Source organism: Phalaenopsis equestris, unplaced genomic scaffold, assembly GCF_001263595.1.
Source record: "Phalaenopsis equestris unplaced genomic scaffold, ASM126359v1 Scaffold234275, whole genome shotgun sequence".
Lineage (NCBI taxonomy): Eukaryota > Viridiplantae > Streptophyta > Magnoliopsida > Asparagales > Orchidaceae > Phalaenopsis > Phalaenopsis equestris.
Window position 1 is genome coordinate 372,591 of NW_018252195.1, and position 23,061 is coordinate 395,651.

Here is a 23,061-nt window from a genome sequence, read left to right on the forward strand (position 1 = left end):
GCAAAATTTCTAGACTCGTAGTCTCCATCAAGCCGCATTCTCCTCCAATTACTCTCTGCAAACTTCTCCAATGGCTTTTTGTTAAGGATCTCAGGTAGGTTCTATTTTGTCCCCCAATGGATTCATTGGGCTATTAGATCAGTGCTTATTTGGTATAAATAGGGCTTAATAAGATGTTTTGAACATTAGGATTAGGGTTTAGTAAATATCGTCTACCTCTCGAATTTTAGATGTTAGGGTTAGGGATTGTGGAGAGTCGATGTTCCCTCGAATTGTAGATCACCCATTATATCTTGTTTGTTTGCTTGGAGCTTAATCAAATTACATTATTCTTATTTGTTTGCTTGGAAATTAATCAAATTAACCCTAATTTCAGTTTTTCCATGTATTCTTGCAATTTGTTCGCTGATTTTGATACTAATTCGTATCACAGGCAAAGCTCCTCTGTTGTGTTAAAAGAAATGAACTTGGAAAGAAACAGTGTCTAGTTTCTATAGCCTATGAATTAAAGGAATTATGGGCTTGACCACAAATGGTTAGAGGTGTCAATTCAAGTTGAGTTGGGTTCGGGTCTAACCTGAAAATGACCCAAACCGAATAGGGTCAACCGAATCCAACCAGAATAATAAATGGGTCAGAAAATAAGAGAAGTATTTGGAATATCCTTATTCTTTTATGATTTTTGGTCTCTTTGCTCTTTTTGATCTCTGGTTGCAGGAATGGATTTTTGAGTTTTCTTTGCCTACGGCAATTTCAGGATATGGGTATATTTGCTCAATTTAGTTTGTGAAAATTACTTGGGTTTGAGGTCATCTTGTCTAATGTGATTTGTGATCTGATAAAGAAGGATGGTGATCAACTTTTCAAAACTAATGTAGGGGCCTGGAAAATTGTCGAGATTACGCCGCGTTTTTTTAATACATAGTGGTGGTGTGGAAGAAATGGTGTGGTGGTGTTGCTTTCTTTCTCATATGTTGTAGTTTATGAGTTGTGGTGGTTATGGTGTGGTGGTGATGGTGTGATAGTGGTGTGTGGCAAAAGTGGTGTGGTGGCATTGCTCTATTTCACATGATGGTGTCGTTTATGGGTTGTAGTGGTGGTAAAGTGTGGTGCTGTTGATGTAATGGTCGTGGTGTGGTGAAAATAGTGTAGTGGTGTTGCTCTCTTTCTCATTATGTTGTAGTTTATGGGTTGTAGTGGCGGTTATGGTGTGTTGGAGATGGTGTGATGGTGGTGTGTGTAAATGTTGGGGGTGGTTCTTCATTGTCATGTTGTCGGTGAAGTTGTATCATGGTTGTTTATGGGGTTGTTGTTAGTGGCGATGTTGGTGGTGCAAATAGAGGTGATGGTGGTGTTGTTAGTAGTGATGTTTCATTTTAGTTGGCTTTTCAAGTTATGGCTTTTTTGACATTTTGTTTTTCATCTGTTTTGCATTTATGTTGCTTGATGATTTTTCTTATTAGTATCATCAAGGTAAAAACAAAAAAAACTAGTTCGTCAGCCATGTGGGATAAATAGGGCAAACTTTTCTTCTAAGATCTTTGTATTAAAGAGGAGAGATTAAGAAATAGGCCGCCTACCTATTTTAATAAGAACGGTTGGCAAAATATAATAAAGAAGTTCAAAGAACGCACTGGAAGGGAATATGACCAAAAGCAATTAAAAAATAAGTGGGATCAATTAAAAAATGACTGGAAAATATGAAAGAGTAGAAGCATGGATCCACATGCTTGGGTTGGGACCCCGTAAAACGAACCATAGATGCTTCCAAAGAATGGTGGGTCGAGAGATTAAGGCTGAGAATTTATGTTGCAAGAATTCCCCTGCCAATTATTAATTTCTTTAATTACATCAACATATGAATAACCCATTACTTTATAGGTGGTTTCAAATAATTTAAGCGACCCTGAGATTGAAGAAAAGTTGGACGATGTTTAGTGGAGTTGTTTCCACGGGTGGATATACAATTACCCCTAGTGAGAGAGAGTTTGCTGACAAAGCTGAGTGTGTGAATGTCTAGATAACTTTTGGTTCAAATGAAGCCCCCAACCTCAACGTTAATGAAGTTGAATCTACCAGTTGTTCTAAGCGTACGAGGGTTGAAAAAAATGAAAAAAGATGTTATTTTCACTAGAAGCCAAAAGCCACAATTAGTTGTTTCATGCACTAATGACTGGCATTTCAAAAACAACTTCAATTCAACACGTTAAGTGTATTCTAGAAGCAACCCCAAAAATTTATACGGACATGAATTTATTCTCTATGAAATTGCTTGAAGACCCGACCCAAAGTGAGCAGTTCGTAACGATGACTTTTGATCATATTGTCAATTATTTATGTTATTTTCATGAGAACAGTAAAACTTTAGGATCATTTCTATTTGGTAGATAATTTATATTTGTTTTTCGTTGGGACACTGTTTATGCTGCTTGAATATTTATTTTTAACTGTGACACTAGTAAATGCTACTTTGGATATTTGTTTTTCATCTAACACCTTGTTATTTTCCTTTTTCAAGTTTACATATGATTGTTATTTGTTTAGGTAATGTTTTGACAAAAGCTAATTACATTGAATATTACATGTAGTGGCTCAATATACAGTGAATAACATGGACACACAAAGAGAGAGAAGCAGCAGATGAATTGCAGTTGCGGTGTGTTTGATGCATAAGTACTATAACCATACATAGCTTGATCTCTTTGCGTGACTTCATCATAAATTGGTAAAAAATTGGTTGAAGAGCTTCTTTTAGGGCACTCGGCAATATTTAGAAATATGTTTCGTATGACACCGCCCATATTCATTTAACTCTTGAATGAACTATACAGGAATCATGGACTTCATGGCTCCTTCAGAATGACTTACAGGGAGGTTTTAGCAATAATCCTCTGCATTTTATCACAGAATAAATCTATGAGAGGAGTCATGGAGCGATTCCAACACTCATCAAAAACAATCAGTGGATACTTTTCAATTTGTTTGAATGTTCCAGTAAGTTTATCATCAAAAATTATCAAGGCAGACGTCCAACATTTGAAAGGACTCTCATAGAAATTACACATAACCTGTCATATGTCATATTTCAAGATAATTCTTTTTATACATTAATTCCAGAAGTCAATTGAATATAGTATTTTATAGTCTTGTTAACTTTTTAATAATTTTATTAGAGTGATCGATGGAATACATGTGGATGCATGTGTGTCGAATAATGAAAAGATATTATTCATTAGGCGATGTGGATCATCAACACAAAATAAAATGATTGTATGTGTTTTCAACACGTGTTTTACATTTGTTATGGTTGGTTGGAAAGAAAGTGCACACGAGTCATATATTCAAATTTGCCACAAGAAATTGGAAGTACAACTTTCCTTGCATACCCCCAGGTTTGCTCCACCATGAACTCTAATTAGATATATTTTCACAACAATACTAATTATTGTATTTGTGACAGATAAATATTAATTGGTCAATGATAGATATCCCTTACAAATCGGGTATCTAAAGTCATTTTCAGATATCAAATATCACATTCTTGACTTTGAAAAAGTTAGTAATGTCGCTCGGAGCAAGAAAGAAATGTTTAACAAGAGATTTATCCTTACGCGGTGTCATTGAATGAACTTTTGAAGTGTAGAAGAAAAAATAGATGATATTGCACGATATACTGGCATATCCGTTTCCTAAGAAATTGCAGATTGTAGTCGTCACAATGGCTCTCCATAACTATATTCGGTGACATTCCTAGCGCAATGACGATGTCAGCAGGACTAATGAAAATAATTCACATGTCCTTAATGAAACATTTGAATATCGCCTAGGGCAATCTTCATCATAGGCAGAAGAAGAATTACTTGAGAGGTGCACCCAGAATGAGGAAGGTGCGTGGGAGATGATAGAAATGTGAAAGCAGATCACAAATATCATCATTGATTGTTGAACAGACACATTGTATTTTTTTTTTTTATTGCTACTCTATTTGCGATGTGCGGTGAAAATTACTATTGTTTATTGTATCGATGTCTCATCCAATTATCTATATTTTGAATCTCAATTATATTTCTTGCTCTTTTGTATGTATTATTCTCACTTGGATGGTCGACGAGGCAACCATGGATATAAATTTTTATTGCATGTTTTTTTTATTTGGTCTTGGAGGCCTAAGATGAGACAATCGACCTTAAGAATTCTTTTAGATGGACTATATGTCGTTATTGGTTCTTGTCACATGCGAAATCTCAATGGAGACAACTAAGTTTCTCTCCTTTTTTAGTTCTATGGCTTTTAAGATTCTTCTGAATAGCCCTTTGTTTGATAATACACATATGTTACACACACGAGCTCGATATTACATGAGTTAAAGCAACCAAAAACCCTTTTTTATAAGGTTTTTTCTCTTCTTGTAGTGATAGTTTATATAATGTGTTCTCTGAAACCTCACAACTGCATAAAACTTTAATTGATGACTTCTATTATTCATTTTTATGAATATTATATCTAAGGGCCTATGTTTTGTGGTTTTAAGCCTTCAGGAATAATGAACTCAAAGATTTATGATACCTCCAAAGCATTTTACTGCTACTGCGAACTACAATGTTCTCTGCTTACTTTGCAACAGCAACATAGCTATGGGAGACCGTTTTACAAGTGTCCGAGAAGAAGAGCAGAATGTTGTGGCCTCTTTAGGACGGCGAATGGGTTGGAGAATTCCACTGCAGATAGTAATCGGTCGTTGAGAGTTTCATTGGAGGACGGCTTATCGCGTGACATAAATCAAGTGCATTTTAAAAATAATATTATCACGATATCAATTGTAATTTTAATAGTCTTTTTTTCTAATTTTTGTGTTATTGTTTAGTGAGGTGACGATTTTTATTTTGTAATGTTTGAACTGGATATTTACTTTCAAGTGTAGAATGTGTTAATATGAACAACTTTGTTATAAACAGCAGTATAGTACAAAGGCAGAAAAGTCATTTGTTCAGAAATAGTTGCAACAGTTGTTTCAAAACTACAAAAACAAACAGACAATCAGTTTATCCGCAGCAGCTTTCTGTCACAGTTGTTGTGCAGCAGCTTTTAAATAAACTATAGCTACCCCAAACAGACTCTTAATAGCCCATCTCTTCCAACTTCTTGTTTCCATCATTTGAGATGATTCCCTTCCATCACATGCTTCAAGAACTACGAGAATCAAGTCCTTCGCAACTTTAATATTTTTATATTTTTCCTTTCTAGGGGCTTTTTTCATTTTCAGGTTGATTATAAAGGAAATTCCTATTGAGGTTTGTCATTATAAATAGGGGTCAGAAAATAGAAAACCGAATAACTTGTACATGAATAAATTTCTCATTTGGACATTTACTCCAACTTTCAAGATTGAATTCCTCAATCGACTGATGGACTTCAAAATTTTCAAGGAGGGGTTATCGCCTTATACAAGCAAAATGCTTAAATCTTCTTGTGAATTATTTTCCTACTAGTACTTTCTTCTACTGAATGTTGTTACCACTTAAAGAATGACATTTATTTTAATCAAATTTGATACAATCCAATTCCCAACAAATGCATAAATTTGAAAGTATTTGTATAGCTTTGTTGACCTCAATTTATAAGCATTGTTTTGAGTAGATTGTCATTGGGATTTCATCTATAATTTATTTTCATCATAATTTCAATTTTCATCAAAGCTTGAAAATATTACTTAAAGAATTAAATATTAATAATTTGTGTCCTATAAAATTCAAATGTTTGTTACTTGGCTAGTTTCACATCTAATATTAAACTTAATGGTCTGAAAAAGACTAACTCATTTTTTTACTGAGGTATATGCCTTAGGGGGTTTGTTAGCAGTGTCTCAAATTATAATGAAATAATTAAAAATCTTTTATCATATTATATTATAATAAACCTACAAACTTAAAGCTTATTTAAATTTAAATTTATTGTATATGCCTGATATAAATCTTTTTTAATTTGATTTTTAAGTTTTAGTTCAAGTATTTATTTTAATTATAACCATTTTTAAGTATTTTTAACACACTAAACCACGTTAACTTATATAGGTTCTTAAAATGGATTTTTTTTTATTTTTTATTTTTTTAAATGCTTTATAGATGATTTTGGCACCTTTACTTAATTTTATTTTCATTTTTTTCCCTTTCAACTTTTTTTTTTCTTTTTGTTTTTTTATGGAATTTTTTATCCGATCAATTATTTGTATACCATGGTCGATGGTGCCAGAAGAAAAAACCAACTTGTAAATATGACATTTAAGTTAAAATAACAAAATAAGATGTCAAAAAGAGTTCACTTGAACTTCAAAATTTATGACGAGGATTAATGGTGGTTTTCAAAAACTAAAAGACCATTTAGCATGCATACACCGCAATATTGAAGAATGTGAAAGTGTCAATCATGTTTTACAGAATTTTATAAAATTTTTTTCAGTTTGAGGCTTACAATTCGATCATCCTCAAGGCTACCAACTAGCCGCATTGATGCAAAATGACTTAATCCCTGATTTTATATTTTGAATTTTATTCCTACACCACTCTCTCCTCTCCCCCTCTTCCTCTATTTGTTCATTAATTCATTTATATTTTTTAAGGGCTTTTCATACATACCGCAAAATAGATAAATAAATTGCCATTATGCCAGCTATAAAATCCGTTGTTTATGCAAAAAAGCAACAATATGAATGTTGACCACTCCGTTGATGAACATCATTGCTTGGCAACACCATTTGGCATTTCTTCATGAAAAAGTAAAACCATCTTCCGAGCCTAATACATACTCGGCCTATATTTTGAGTGCGTCACAAAAAAGTTTTGCACGCCAAAGTAAAATGACAAAAAGAGAAGAAATATCAACACATCTACCTTCGAAGGATGGATATCCACAGTGAGAATGCCTGGCTTGTTAGTCCTATGAAGGGGATGGCTAGATACTTGGGTATATTTTTCCAAATCATCAATGGATGCCAATGTTGGAGGAACCTGAGAAATATAAACGGAGAGAAAGAGAGATTAAATGACAGCCGTAAACAAGCAAAAGCATTTTCAATAACTGAGATTTGTTACAGCACAGAAGAGTTTTGTTAGATAAGAATACGAAATAAGAAATTATCTCTCCAAATTATAGTCACTGGACTTCTATTTCTATTGTTTAATAACTACCGTAAATGTTCAAAAACATGAGTTAATGAGTATTCATGAAAACAATATTTAAATTAAAAATATTATGTACCTGACGCTTTTTCCTATGTCCTGAGAGCATAGCATTACACTCTGTCAGTTCACTAATAATGGTAGAAGTAATACCAGGACGAACTCTTTTCCCATCAGGACCAAATTCATCCTCTGCAGCTGCAATAGGTGTATATAACTAGTTAAAAAAGTAGCTACTTTTCCATTCAATATTAGACTTCAACATCAATAAAAAAACACAAACCTCTTTTCCCATTGCTAACAATGGCATTGTCATTAGCTGTAACAGCGGTTGATAAAGGAATTTGTCTCTCAGCTTGAGCTAAAAGTACCCTTGCCTCATCCCTTTCCTTTTTTAATCTTGCTATTACACGGCAGGCAGCATCATGCTGGCATATACTGCAATTTCTTAATGCATATCGATATCTATATACAAGCATACATACATACATGTGTGCGTGCGTGAGAGAGAGAGAGATACCAAAGAACAAAAATAACATGATATTCGAAGTGCAACCTCTCTTAATTACTGTAGATAAGTAAATTAAATTAAAAAACTAAAGAGGAAAGAAATGTAGTAGGAAAATGATGGAAAGCGACTAGCTGTGTTAAACTATCAAGCAGATCCCATAGGATCAAATCAAGGAGAACTTTCATCCTCTGCCACTAAAATAAAGCATTATAATTTGAAAAAAAAAAAATTACGGCAACTAATATCAAATAAGAGAAAATTGAAATAAAGTATTCTAATTCAAAAAAAATTTAAGACTAAATGTACAGGACAAAATTTTACATTAGAAACGCACATTTAGTTATTACTTCATGATCAAAATGGCAATGCAAATTGTCTAAACATCCGTGGCTACTACAAAGATTGGAGGAAGACTAAATGTACTAGAAAAAAATACGCATTAGAAACATGAACTCAGTTATGAATCAAAATGGCACTAAACAAAATGCTTCATATAAAAAATATAACACAAATAACCCGATTTCAGCAGATTAACACAATTTGTAAAAACAAGTACGGTTTATGGCATGTAGCTAATTTAATGCAACTTCAAATGTTCAATCTGCTGAGAACCATCCATCGCTGACAAGCTAAAAAACAAAAGAACACGCCACACTTTGAAAACAGGTAAAACCATATTATAAAGATGCATTTTATTTTGGATTGTTAATGTGGCCTGTGTGATGAAATTTTTCACACACAATCAGTAACTGCTAAAGTTTAAGTCAGCACTTCAACAAGAATTAAACAAAAAAAAGAAAAACAATACAAATTTAAAGTACCTGCCACTCATTTAAATCAAAAGAATAATGTTGACAAAACCAAAAAAGAACAACGTTATAGTAAGAATTGCAATGGAAATAAATACAGGCAAAGCCTGATAGGGGATAAATATTTGCAATTGCTTCATTATTAATAAGACCTCGCAATATAAAAAAAAAATCTCTATAAAAGCCCAAGCAAGAAATGTATAATCTTTTGTGCATTTTTAATAAGCACGACTGACAAAGAGCTAAATCTTCAAATGCCATCAACATCCTATATAAGAGACAAGATAAGAAGCATGACAAGATCACAAATACAACTTCTAACAAACAAAAGCTGCAATGAATTGAGAATATTTGGATAGCTAATTTTTAAATGATGCAAATGCATTTAAGACTGAATTTTTAATAATCAACTTTACCAAGCACAAATCCAACAATTTAAGTTGAGCTACCAATACAGCTAGAAGGTTCTTGAACTCTATCTGAGCAGTATCTCCCTTTATAACTAAAACAACCGATCCATAATAATTTCTTCAACTCCACATGTCCACAAATTCAGAGCATGACTTACGGAAATTAATATAGAGTATTTAATTATTAAGCATCCAATAGAAATATATGAATGAATTTATTAATTTGATTCAAGTTAAAGACTCCTAAGAGTCAAGCAACATATAAATAAAAGAAATAATCAACAATAATTCAATAAATTATCCTAAACAAAAACAAGTAAACAGAAACATAATAATAATAATACATGATCAGAATATTAGAAATTGGATATTTATTACATTCAATATTTCACAAAGGAGAAAGGAGCAGTGACATGGATAGTAGAGGTGGATGAGGCAATCTTGAAAACTTACTGGACAGATGCAGTTGGATGGACGTTGTGGACACTCAAGAATTCATAAATATCAGAAGCAAATAATAAAATCCTCAAGTTGGGTAGAAGACACCAATCATAGCCCATTTGGAGCTCAAACTTTCAAAACTGATGTGGCAAATAATAAAATCCTCAAGTTGGGTAGAAGACACCAATCATACCCCATTTGGAGCTCAAACTTTCAAAACTGATGTGGCAAATAATAAAATCCTCAAGTTGGGTAGAAGACACCAATCATACCCCATTTGGAGCTCAAACTTTCAAAACTGATGTGGCAAATAATAAAATCCTCAAGTTGGGTAGAAGACACCAATCATACCCCATTTGGAGCTCAAACTTTCAAAACTGATGTGGCAAATAATAAAATCCTCAAGTTGGGTAGAAGACACCAATCATACCCCATTTGGAGCTCAAACTTTCAAAACTGATGTGGCAAATAATAAAATCCTCAAGTTGGGTAGAAGACACCAATCATAGCCCATTTGGAGCTCAAACTTTCAAAACTGATGAGGTGCATAACCTTAATGAGAATTTCAATCGTCAGAAGTTTTGAAGGAATGCAAACATACTTTCCTTGATGAACTGGTGATCCATTGCTATAAATTTGACCCGATCACGAAGGATTGCAATCTTTGCAACGATGACAGTGGCTTTATTATCACATGATATATTCTTTGGAATTAAGCATTTTCTTCAGCCAGATACCTTCCAAAATCTCATATGACATAGCCCTATACTTCCTCTTCAGCACTGCTTTGTGCCACAACAATTTACTTCCTACTTCTCAAGTTTCCCCATTCATATGTGCAATACCCATTATATGATCTCCTACTATTAGCAGAACTTGATAAGTCTAAATTAGTGAAGATTATCACATTTTTATTGAGATTTTTTATAAAATCTATTATTTCGCCAAGATTCTTATCCATAAGCTAAAGGATCCGAAAAAGAGTCCCGATATGCTTCGGTGGGATTATTCATGAATTTATTGGCCGTGTTAACTGGTATGTGTCTAATAAACTAGTTTCCCAACATGTCTCAAATATGTTCTTTTATCAGTAAGAGAACTTCCATCCTCAGTGCTCATATTATCCTTTGAATTGATTGATGTGTCCATTAGTTTACAGCTCAACATTTCATTTTCTTTAAAAAGAACAAGGACATACTTTCATTGAAATACATAAAAGACAATTTTATCAAGTAATTTACCTAGAAAATATCAAAGTTTTCCGAAGTTTTTAATATCAATTTTTTTCGCCTAAATATATTTTTTGTTTCTAATAAAGATAATGTTATCAAAACAAACAATTGGTATGCAGCCTTGCAAATTGACATATATTTTATGATTAAAATGGCATTAGTTTAGCTTTGAGAGAATCCATCCATCTTAAACACACTTGATAATTGGTAAACACACTTGATAATTGGTCAGATCATGCGCAAAGTGATTGCTTCAAACCCTATCATAGTTGTCCAAGCTAGCATATCTTGCCAAATTTGAACTGACTCTCACAGAAAGAGGGACATTCATATAGCCATCTTCAAGATCAACATTAAAAAATAAATTTAACATCTACTTGATGTATGGGTCGAGCCAAGTTTGTTGCAAGGCATGATAGTACACAAATGACGTCTAAGTTTAATCATCAAGGAAAAAATCTATTCATACTTTATCTAACTTAAGTGAAGTGCTTGGTCACCAAACAAGTATTAGATCATTTAATACTTTCATAAAGGTAGAGAAAATCCACTTACATATAAATACTATATTTCCATTAGAAAATTAAGCAATTTCTATGTCACATTTCTTTTAAGAATTTATGTTTCTTCTATTACAACATAGTTCTATTTAGGTAGCCCAAGAACTTCTTGAAAGTTGTATGAAATTTAAGCATTCATTAATGATATGACCAAAATAAAATAGTTAGGAGGTAACTTGTCATATGAACAAAATTTGCTCATAGGAAGCTAGGTGCACAATTTAACATCTTTCTTAAATTCAACAGGTTGACCAATATAACATAAAGATGGCTCATTGGTTTTATTATTGATAAGAAGTTAAGAGGTCTCCATATTAAGTCTGAAATTGTGGTTCGGTATCAAGAAATGTATGGATTATTAATCCTTTTTTTATTGTAAACCCCAAAAGTAAATAATCATTTTTTAACAGCAGCGTTGTGCATGGGCTCCGAAAAGTGACCGTTTGTTTCAAAATGAATTTGGCAGAAATACGTTAGAGATTATTTGAACTAATGGCAAGAACAAGGATGGATCAATAGCAGTCCCCATACCCAAAAAAAAGATATTTAATAAAATTCTACCCTAAATATCAGCTTTGGTGTCAAAGATTTAGTTTTGAAGGTAGCATCCATGATAGCTTAGAATTCTTTTGTTGATGGTGAATAGCACTTGTACTCCTTTTTCTTCAATGAGTACCAAAAGAAAATACACCTAATGCAACTCGGGTTCAAGTTCGAAGCAACATAAGCATGATTAATTGACGCACTTCCATCATATGTCTATTTTTTTTACTTTCAATGACTCCATTTAACAGTAGTGTCAAAATATGTGTATAATGAACAAAAACATGATCCAATAAATAGTTCTAGAACCCACAAAAAAATTAGGATTATAGTTTCGAACTATGTCTGTGCCATGTTATTGCATTATAATATAGGTATTACCTTCAATTTTAACTTTCATAAGAAACAATCAAATGAATCTAAAGTGATCTTAAATAAATGTGACGAACAACCTAGTGCTAATGATATAATTGACCCCAGACATCACTATCGATAAAAAAAAATGGAAAAATAACCATTGGGCTTAGATAACTGACGAATTTCACATTGATAAGATCTAAAATTTTGCTTTGATAAGGTAGGAAACAATCTTTTTAGGGTCCATTTATGACCGCGGTCCCCCTGCATCACGGCAGCGGAACGCGAAGTTTTATTGTTTGGTTTAGCGTCCTGCACGCAGGGGGAACGCGAATTTGGCAGCGGTAGGCGAGAGAGTGAGAGAGAAACAAAGCAATGGCGATTCATGAGGGGGAGGTCATCCAATGTTGGTCCGCTCCAAGATCTCTCAGCAATAGTCTGATTTACTCCTTCGCTCAAGTACTCGATCATTTATGCTTAGCTAGCTATTAGAGATTGCTTTCTTTCCTTCTATAATGCAACGATAATTTGTCGATGATTGATTATTGTTATCGGTAATGATACATTTGATGATGCTATTGAGCTAGATATTAATTGAGGAAGTGTTTCATATTTAAGCAAGATTTAAGCAAGAACTAACTCAAATCGGGTCAAACTATTTTTTTGGAATTTAATCTTTCTTTTAGGTGAAATTTCATTTTAGTCCTATTCTGCCCTAAATGGCTAAATTCGTGATTTGGTGAATTTTGGGGATATGGGTAGTGAGATCTTATATTTGGAAAATAAATTATAGATTATAGATTAAACCTTGTATTCATTTAAATCATAAAACTGGAAAAACGAATCAAATAATTTTGGAAGATGTAGTTAGATTTAGCAACTGCCATGTCGAACAATTTTTGGATATACCATCACCAAAATTTCTAAAATTGCATTTTAAGGATTTGCTAAATTCTACTTGAGTTAAATTTTAATCGTAGGCCAACAAACCCCCTAGGTTTAGGGAGATCAGATCTTGAAGGAAATTAAATTTTTTTATTGTTCTGATTTTGTGATGATTTCTTCATAATCTTTTTAATGTAGTAGGTTCAGTGAAAGGTGTAATTGACAGATCTAGCATCATGCTAATACTACGGGTTCTTATTGTCGTTTTACCCTTTTTTTATTGGTTCTCATGAGATATTAAAGTGGAAAACTAATGAGTAAATTTGAGTGTTTCAAGTCTTCATTGGATACATCTAATAAGTTTTAAATTTAATAACCTCTATCACTCTAGAGCTCTAAATATTTGATTAATCATGTAAAAATATTATTCTAATTTTCAGCATATAATTATGGCTACACACACTGCAAGATTTGGCATGGTACTGCAAATTAACATCCTAATATTAAGCTTTGTTTTTGCAAGTTTATGGTTAGTACTTTTCTAAGCAAACTCCATGGTACTATTTTTCATTTGTAATGGCCCAATCTTGGTTGTTTGCTAAACTTTGAACTTACCTAATTGATTGATTCTAATATAAATCTCAACGCATCTTAATAAGCTCTTTTGCATCACTGCAATGCTTAAAGTAAGGTAAGTTGAAAATTTTTAAATGCATAATTTTCTTTATTTAAAAGTGATGTTATTATATGGAAAAACTTGATTAATATGATGTGGAGCTGGTTGATTAAACTTTTATTCTGTTTTGAAATTAATTTTTGCTTCTGAAGTATCAAATATGTGGCTGTCACAGTTCTGTTTTAAACAGTTTTACTAAACAACGGCAAAATGGTCATTTTTCCAGACAGTTGTCCCGCAATTGTTTTCACACAGCTGCAATAAACAAACAGTCAGCTTCCCCGAAGCAGCTACAGCTGAAAAACTGCAGCTGCCCTAAACAAACCCTTAGATACAAGAAATTTGGATGGCATAATCTGCCATAACATGGACATTCTTGTTATTCATGCTAGAAGATGAATTTGCACATGTTTTTTCATAATTGTGTTCTTTTCTCAGAAAGTAGAGATCAACAACCATTCCAACATTATCAATGTTCTTCCTTGAAAACAAAACCTGAAATTCGCATATTTCAGGGAATAATTATAACTAATTGTAATTTTATTGATGGAAAAAAATGTTACAATCAAATTTTAGAACAAGAAGCATAGATTTAAGAGCAATATCCCTTGAATGTATGAGAGATATAATTCCAACAACAGCAGAAAGGAAACATCTGCAATTCAAACAGTGAAATTTCTGGAGAGCGTCATAAATTATGTGATTCAATTGAGTCAATATTCGTCAATCTTGCTTTTCTAGATGTAACTAAGAAAGTTCTTAGAGAATTAATGAGTAGATAATCATGGATTTTACATTTCAAGATGTAATCGGTAAGCGTTTAGAGAATTACCTTTTTCAACAATAAAAGCAAAGCTCACAACAAATACAGAGGTTCGCAGGGTTTGTAGAGACTTTAATGATTGCCATAGCCATCTTTGAAAGAATTCAATATCCCTTTTGTTGAACGTTCTTGAGTTAAATGATTGAGTCAGTACCATGAACTTAACAATTTAGTGTTGTTACTGAATTATAGTCAGGAGCTTTTCTGAGTATCTTCTGGCAATTTTCATGAGTGTGTCCTAACATGTGACAATAATCACACTAAGGTTTATTCGTCTTCCGGTGATGGTTGAATTTAGTTGCATAGGCTACAAGGGCAAAGCTGTCCATCATGTGACAATAATCGCACTAAGGTTTATTCAGTCTTCTGGTGATGGTTAAATTTAGTTGCATAGGCTACAAGGGCAAAGCTGTCCAATTACAGGAATCATTGAGCACCCCCCAACAATACATTTCTCATGTTTTCTTCTCTTCATACCTTAAAGAAGGCTTCATGAATCCTACAAAAAAGCTGCATTTTAATGCGTGTAGCATATAAATGTTTCTCTAATTTCATTTGTCATGGAATTTTATCAGCCAAGACATCATAATGCTAGTTTTCACCATCCCCATATTAAACTTGAGGCTTTATTCATTTGGTACATGGATCAGTCCTATAAGAAAATCCCCCACGCCTTCTCAAAGACAAACAAACAAAATCGAGGAACAATACCCTTAAATGAAGTTTTGCCCATTAAACTTGTGGTCAATAACAAGAAAGGCAAAGGTTTATAATAAGGTGATGCCTTTGATTAGGATATATGGACTAGTGCTGGATATCACCTTAATAAATGATTTTGCAGTTACGGCCTTAAGAAGGTTTTAAGCAAGAACAACCAAAAAAGGATGGGAGAAAAAATATAAGAGCTAATGGAATTACTCTAAATGTCATAAAAATATGTGAAAGCCTTTATTGATTCAATTCTTCAAATAGTTTGAAGTATATGCTAGGTATAAATAGAAGAGATAATCCACATTTTTTTTCTCAAGATAGCAAAAAATACTTCTCTAAATAGAAATAACGAAAAAGAAAAAAAGTAATAAGACATGATTAGACTATTTCAATTCAGATATTTATCACAATGATACATAAAGAAAGAAGAAACAACACAAAGGATTGGTGGGGTGGATGGCAATCTTGGAAACTTCTGCATAGGTGGTGGATGAGGCAATCTTGGAAACTTCTGCATAGGTGGTGGATGAGGCAATCTTGGAAACTTCTGCATAGGTGGTGGATGAGGCAATCTTGGAAACTTCTGCATAGGTGGTGGATGAGGCAATCTTGGAAACTTCTGCATAGGTGCGGGCGACAGACAGCAAAATCATTAAGAGGTCAACAACAACAAATACTTCCTTTATCAATTAAATATAATAGGAAACAGCCTATATATTTCCAATGAGTTTCTGCCTTTGAAAAGGTTAATTTATCTTGCAAAACTCAAACTCCAACCCGTCGTATGATTTATGCATCTTTGAAGGTACCCCTGCGGTATTATACATGCATGTCCCAGAAAACGTACATCAAAGGTTATGCTCTCAACAAAACCTTCTGATGAGCTCAATGACGAAACATTAATAATCATATAAAGGTGTCATGACAATTAAAACTAGGGGAATTTACATACACACCACCCAATTTACATACATACCACCCAATTCCTATGTATTTACATATCTAACACCTAAGGTTTCATTTTTTACATTTATAGCCCACAATTATTTCACATCACATAAAAATACCACTATTTCAACTTTTAAAAAGTCAAATGCATCTTTACATGCATAGGTGCGGTGGGTATGCATGTAAAAATTGAAGTTTAGTTGTTAGATATGTAAATATATAGAAACTGAGTGGTATGGATGTCAATCTTCCATAAAACTTAAACAATTATTTGTCCATGTTACGAATAAAATCTAAAGAATGTTCTCATGCATTGAATCAGCCAGTCACATAAGCCCGTATGCACAGTAAATTTGTTTAGTCCTCAAAAGGAGTAACAGATTATTTCTAGCAATTTATCAAGTTCGTAAAATCACTAGTGTTACTGAAGCACGCGCAAAACTTGCTAGTATGTAAAGTTCCTCAAGAGTAAAACAAAAAACCGCATGAAAAACTGAATACCTGATACAAGGCATGACTAAGTTCTTGCCTCGCGGTATGCAACTGCTGTTCCAATGCAAAATTAGATAGCATCAAAGCATCCCATTCCTGCCAAAAAAATATTGTTGTCACATCTACCCATAAAAATATATGAACCCGGTAAATTAAAAGTGAGTTCAGATCATCAGAGCAGACACAAGATTATTTAAATTCATGAATTTCACATCACTAAAAAATGCCGCAATTGGTATCACATTAAAACATAGTTGCACCAACATAAGAAAATGATGAGGTTTAATTTTAGCAATTAATCAAAACAGTTTGTTGCATTGAGAGAATAAACCCAAAAAAAGTTTCAAATAAGAAATAAGTTGATGATGACCGTGATCAAAACCATCTGTGACGGATATATAGACCAACAACCCACAGTGCTACAGCATTCCAGATGCATCACGAAGTGTCTTATAAGAGGAGCACTTCAATGAAAAGCCCAAGAGATAACGACAACATACAATAATACATGGACTTCAAATTCATGGTTACATAATCCAAAAATCCCCGCTTAGTCAGAGATTAAAAATATTTAAAAATATATGCATAAGCCTAAAACGAAGACTGCTAATTCATTCATCAAAATTTAGAAAGTGAAAGAAAAAACCATCTTATCACCATCATCATTAGCCTTCATCCAAACATTTTTTGGGCTAGCTTTTTAGAATACAAAAAAAAAAGTATGATTGCTAATACACAAAAAGAATTTAAACATACTAAATGAATGAATCATATAAATGTATAAGAGGCTGAGAAATAAAAACACTTGCATGAAACAAGCAAATTCAACAATACCTACATTTTGAAACATGCCTAGCAATCCTGGGATGCTTGCCGCCTGCAAGGGTCGAGGCTTCACTACCTGCAAACAACGACAATGAATTAGGACATAACATAAAAATAAATAATGATTGATTTTTAAATTATTCTGATAATAACCTAGGTATAGAGTTTTGTGAGCTTGACATAATTTTACCAGCATTACCAACTTTTAATCTAAATGTAATACATATAGTTGATAAGCAACCGAGAGTCCATACCAATAGAAGATGCTCACCAAATATTCAATGAACTCTAATAATGTTTCTGGTCTAGTTCACCGCATGTCTATATGCCCTTCTCAAACTTATATACAAGGAGCTGATGAGGAGATCATCGTCTCCGAATTATGAAGTATAAATAAAAATAGATTTAGATTTAACCATCTCAATAACACTTATGATGATCAAAAAACTAGAACAAAAATCAAAACATAAATATTTACATGTTATAATGTAGCTTTTTCTTGCTCTCATTTCATTCATTTAGTTGTACGAAAATAAATAGCAACTCAAAAACCATAGACAAATAAACACTCTTTAAAATGTTGATGGTTCTATTTTAGCCAGAGCATTGGGTTTCAATAATTCAAACACTACAAGGTAAAAATGGTGGAATGTCAAATTTAGACATATGGTAATACATTAACAAGATTTCTAAACTAGGCTTAGGGTTAAGTGCATTATATTTTTTCGATTGACAATATGTTTTTTGTTTGCAAAAAACCTGAGGATAAGTTTAATAACCTCTGCGATTAAGATAATGCCAGCAGATTGTATGCAAACAAAAAAGGAATAAAGTTTATGCCTGACTTGTCTTATAAGAACGCAATATCCTTCGCCTAGACTTTGCAAAACACTCGGGACACTCTCTATTTGTACATTTTTTGACAAGCGCATATGGCTAATCCTAAAATTTGTTAGCTTATTCAACCAACATGATTTTAGCAATTATTTTTCTTTGTTAGAAATAAACAAAAAAAATACGAAAGCCTCCCTGCTTAACTTTCCAGTGTATATCGGAAGAAACTCACTAAAACAAGTCATGCTTCATGGTCTTCCTAATATTAACTAAACAATATTCATGTTCATGATAAAGATGCCCATAGTAGGCACGTTGTAACATGATCTGCAAATTAAAATTTCAGAAAACACCTCAAAAACCTTATTAACGAAACAAAAATAGGATGCACTGAGATTAAAACAAGATCCCTTCATTAATGATGCCCAAGGAACATAATAATGGAGATCATTAATGTCTTCCAAGGTGTCTTAGTGAACCAAAGATGATACAAATAATAAAAAAGTAAATTTCTTCTTAAACACCGACAAATTATAATTTAAATATAATAATCCCTATTTGTTCCGATGAGCCTAGATTAAGGAGATTGACTATTGGTAACTTTCATTGCAACACTAGATATGCTAAAAGAGTGTGAGTATCAAAGCCAAGCCAATACTCTAGCATTGACCATTGGAACACCAATTGATTACTATCCAAGGTTTAGGACAGCTTTAATTAATAAATATTGAAGCATAAAATAAGTTATCATATATTCTAAGGTTTATAGGTAAGCATCAACAAAAGGAAACCCAAATTAGATTCATGGACTAAGGAAATTGTGGGATATCAAGTAGAAGTAACAATGGGGCCATACACTTAAGTAGCTTTCTGATAAAAAAAGCAGCTTAAGCTAGTGGGATCTTTCCAAACCTTTTGAAAACTCCTTTTTCATGAAGTCATTGGATATCCTTCTTCTTTGATTCTTCCTTGCCTTAAAAGATTCCACTTTGCTCCTTCAATGCTATCCTTCTCCTCTACTACTCTCGGGTAGAGAGATTAGATAGGGAGAGGAGGTAGTATAGAGAGAGCGATGATGAGGATTGACATCAGAGAGAGAAAGCAAAGTGACTGCATTCTTGAAAGTGGAGACCCTTCGTTAGCTATTATAGGATAACGGAGGGAAACATAGTGCATGATAGAACTTGGATTCAATTTTGTCGCATTAAAATGAATGATTAAATGAATAATCTTACATACAACCAAGGGATTTATAGAAAACAAATGCAATAGAACAATCCTAAAGATGCAAGATAAGAGCTAATTCATCTATACATTTGATAATGCTAACCCCTTATTTAGGTATTTAGTTTTGAAATTGCATCATCTCTCCTCTTCATGTAGCTAGCCCCTTGCAACTAAGAGATAAATTAGAGGGTATTTTGAGCAATATTTTTTCCTTGGACTTGAATGTAAGTCAACCATAAAAAGGACCTTTAGCTCCAAAACTATTCTCCATAGTTCTCAGGATTGTTGTTAAAGGTTTAAATCTTCCTTGTGCCAAGATTTAAGCTAAGAATTCCTAGGATCTTGCATGAAATTCAGCCAATAACTAACCATGTGCCATCCTCTTCTATAAATACCATAGTTCCCTTGTTATTTGTAATTAGCTTGTGCACTATTTACAATCAATAAAATATTTAGGACATGTTCAATTCCTTTAGCAAACATTATGCTAGCTTATTTAGGAGCATTTTGTAATGCATACACCTATTTGGTTATTGAGCCTAACATGAGTATAACAATAAGTCTAACGTTTAGGCTTTGATCCGAGCCTGGCATTTAACTTAAAACTAGTTAATGTTGGATTGTTGGAACCTCTTAGACCATTGCTCCTTTTAGAAAGCATTTATACTTTCAAATCGACGCTTGTCTTTAGACAATAATCCATGCTAGTTAGATGACTACAATACTTAGCTAGATTGGCAAAGTACCAGTATTTTCAACTCCTAAATCATTTGGTAAGAGGGCTTTTAAGCTCTTTTTGAGTTGAAAAAAAACGCTTCTTTTAATGGCTTCTCTTAGTCCTCTACTTTTCTTTTCTTTTTTATTTTTTCACTTTGACACTCTTAGAATGATGTTTGATGCAGGAAGGATGCAAAGGGCCTTGCGAGAATGAAAGATAGTCACTTTGTGGTATTTATACTGCCTTCAGATTTTGCACTGTTAAAATTATGTGTAGTACAAATTTCTTAACATTTTTGTAAGGATATATGTTTATTCCCTAATACACACAATGTCAATACGATAAATGTGGATTTCCTAACGTTAAATAACATCCGAGAAAATTACATTGTAGGTTATAACAATTGCCAGTAATGGAAAATCTTGAAGTCCGCTTTCTTACTAAACCCAAATTTTTTCTTCATCCACCTCAAACAATGACTCAGATATGGTGTAGTAGCTAACCATATTATCTCAATTAGAGCAACAAAAAATAGTCTTACCAATATCATGAAATACAATACATGAATAATAGACATTTCTATCTAAATGCTTAAATTGAAAACTCCTTTAATTGGTTAAGAATAAAACTAATTTACCATGAATGTCAATCATACAACCTCATCAATTATGGTAATGAGAGTTCTCTTTGTTTCCTCATGTTCCAACCACTAACAAGGATGTAATTTCAAGTAGTTATAATCTAAATGACCTTAAGCTTGTAGTGGTTGTAGAAACAATGACTCAGGTATGGTGTAGTAGCTAATCATATTATCTCAATTAGAGCAACAAAAAATAGTCTTACCAATATCATGAAATACAATACATGAATAATAGACGTTTCTATCTAAATACTTAAATTGAAAACTCTCTTTCTTGGTCAAGAATAATACTCCTTTACCGTGAAGGTCAATTATACAACCTCATCAATTATGGCAATGAGAGTTTTCTTCGTTTCCTCATGCTCCAACCACTACCAGGGATGTAATTACAACTAGTTATGATCTAAATGACCTTGAGCTTGCAGTGGTTGCAGTAGGTTCTTTGACTTTCCTTCCTATCCACCTCAAGCTTCTCTATTAGAGTTATCATCTAAATAAGCTTTTGGCATTTATTACTAAGGCTGGCTTGGTTTTCCTCAATTGCAATGGCATTATGCTTTCCTGTTGAGAGATCCACCATTCGTAATAATTTTAGCTCTCTTCAGAGCTCCCATACAATTTAACTATGTTAAAAAATGGACTTCTGCGAGAACAAACCTAGAGCAAAGCCTTCCCATTGAAACATATTGTATAACCTTTCACAAATTGTTTGTACCTTTGCCTCACTATTGCCATCAAGCCCATTTCTCCTCCCCCAGACAATGGGATAAAATTAGAACCAAAACAAACACTTAGTCCTGGACCACATTAATTCAACCATAAAATTATTAACTGAATGGTTATTCCACCATATAAATTATAGAGACATTTTATGTCACCAACTTGATACTTCACATCCACCCCACCTTGAATGGATATAGAGTCTAAGGTGGAGATTATTTCCTTCTCCTTCCTCATCATCGAATGGCACTTCCAATACTCCTTCCCCTTCATCCAGAAACATGGCTCTTTATCGATGAGACCACAATTAATAGTTACATCATTTTACTTTAAAGGGATTGGTATCCTAGATAGTCATCTATTAAAGGAAGTTGATCATTTTTAGTTCGCAAAATCTACTTTCTAAAACTCCAAAAGTAACCATAATGTTTCTCCTTATATAGTGATCGGTTTAATAACTTCAATACTGTCAAATATGTGTGATCTTGTTTCTATCATTTTTAAGAATATCCTGTTTCTAAAATTTTTAAGAATCTCAACTCACAGAAGAGCAATCACCACATTGATGTCAAATATGATTCAGAATCAAGGACGATAAATATCGATGAATTTTTAACATTTACCTATGAATACTAAAGGTGTGAGTGTTTCACGAACTAAGGTTGTAATTCTAACAATGCTCTTTAGAACACCTATGAATTAAAATCCAAGACCATAAGAACTCCGTTGATTAATAAAATGAGTATACAAGATAAAAATTATTTCTTATACATTCTAGGCATATAGATGGGGCTCCACTATGAAAAAATCTAATTAGAGTTTCCAATTTTTATTGTCAATAGCCAAAAAGATTTGAAGAACATTTAATAGAAATAATGAAGAGGAGCTACATTAAGGCGTTTCTTATGAAAGTAGTAATTAGCAAACCATATTAACTGAGAGATGACCCATATCAAACCTCTTGAGGACTTGTTGATCTTGAAGCCTTTGGATCTTCTTGTCACTTAATTCTTGATTGATCTTCCACCCACCTTGCTTCCCTCTTGTTTGTCTTCTCCTTGCCCTTTCGTGCTTCTTAAATGCTCTCAAATTACTCTTCTTCATTATGAATCTCAAACAAAGAAATGATATAAACAATATATAAAGAGGACGTAGTAAAGATTAACCTCGGAGTGAAAGAGATAGAGTTTGGTGATCAAATTCTTGGAGATTGAGAGAGGAGCTACATCAAGGTGTTTCTTATGAAAATAGTAATTAGCAAACCATATTAACTGAGAGATGGCCCATATCAAACCTCTTAAGGACTTGATGATCTTGAAGCCTATGGATCTTCTCGTCACCTAATTCTTGATTGATCTTCCACCCACCTTGCTTCCCTCTTGTTTGTCTTCTCCTTGCCCTTTCGTGCTTCTTAAATGCTCTCAAATTATTCTTCTTCATTATGAATCTCAAACAAAGAAAGGATATAAACAATATATAAAGAGGACGTAGTAAAGATTAACCTCGGAGTGAAAGAGACAGAGT

At 33.1% G+C, this 23,061-nt stretch overlaps 1 protein-coding gene across 1 annotated transcript in view; it reads right to left on the reverse strand.

Annotated features, from left to right (window-relative positions):
* Positions 1-23,061, reverse strand: part of LOC110038894 (pre-mRNA-processing factor 19-like) — a 33,288-nt gene that overhangs the window by 7,764 nt on the left and 2,463 nt on the right. Inside the window, exons 4-8 of the mRNA XM_020743812.1 lie at positions 17,412-17,474; positions 16,583-16,669; positions 7,459-7,603; positions 7,255-7,373; positions 6,888-7,004 (exon numbers count right to left, since the gene is read on the reverse strand). Coding sequence (XP_020599471.1) covers positions 6,888-7,004; positions 7,255-7,373; positions 7,459-7,603; positions 16,583-16,669; positions 17,412-17,474 — 531 coding nt within the window. The remainder of the gene's footprint in view (positions 1-6,887; positions 7,005-7,254; positions 7,374-7,458; positions 7,604-16,582; positions 16,670-17,411; positions 17,475-23,061) is intronic.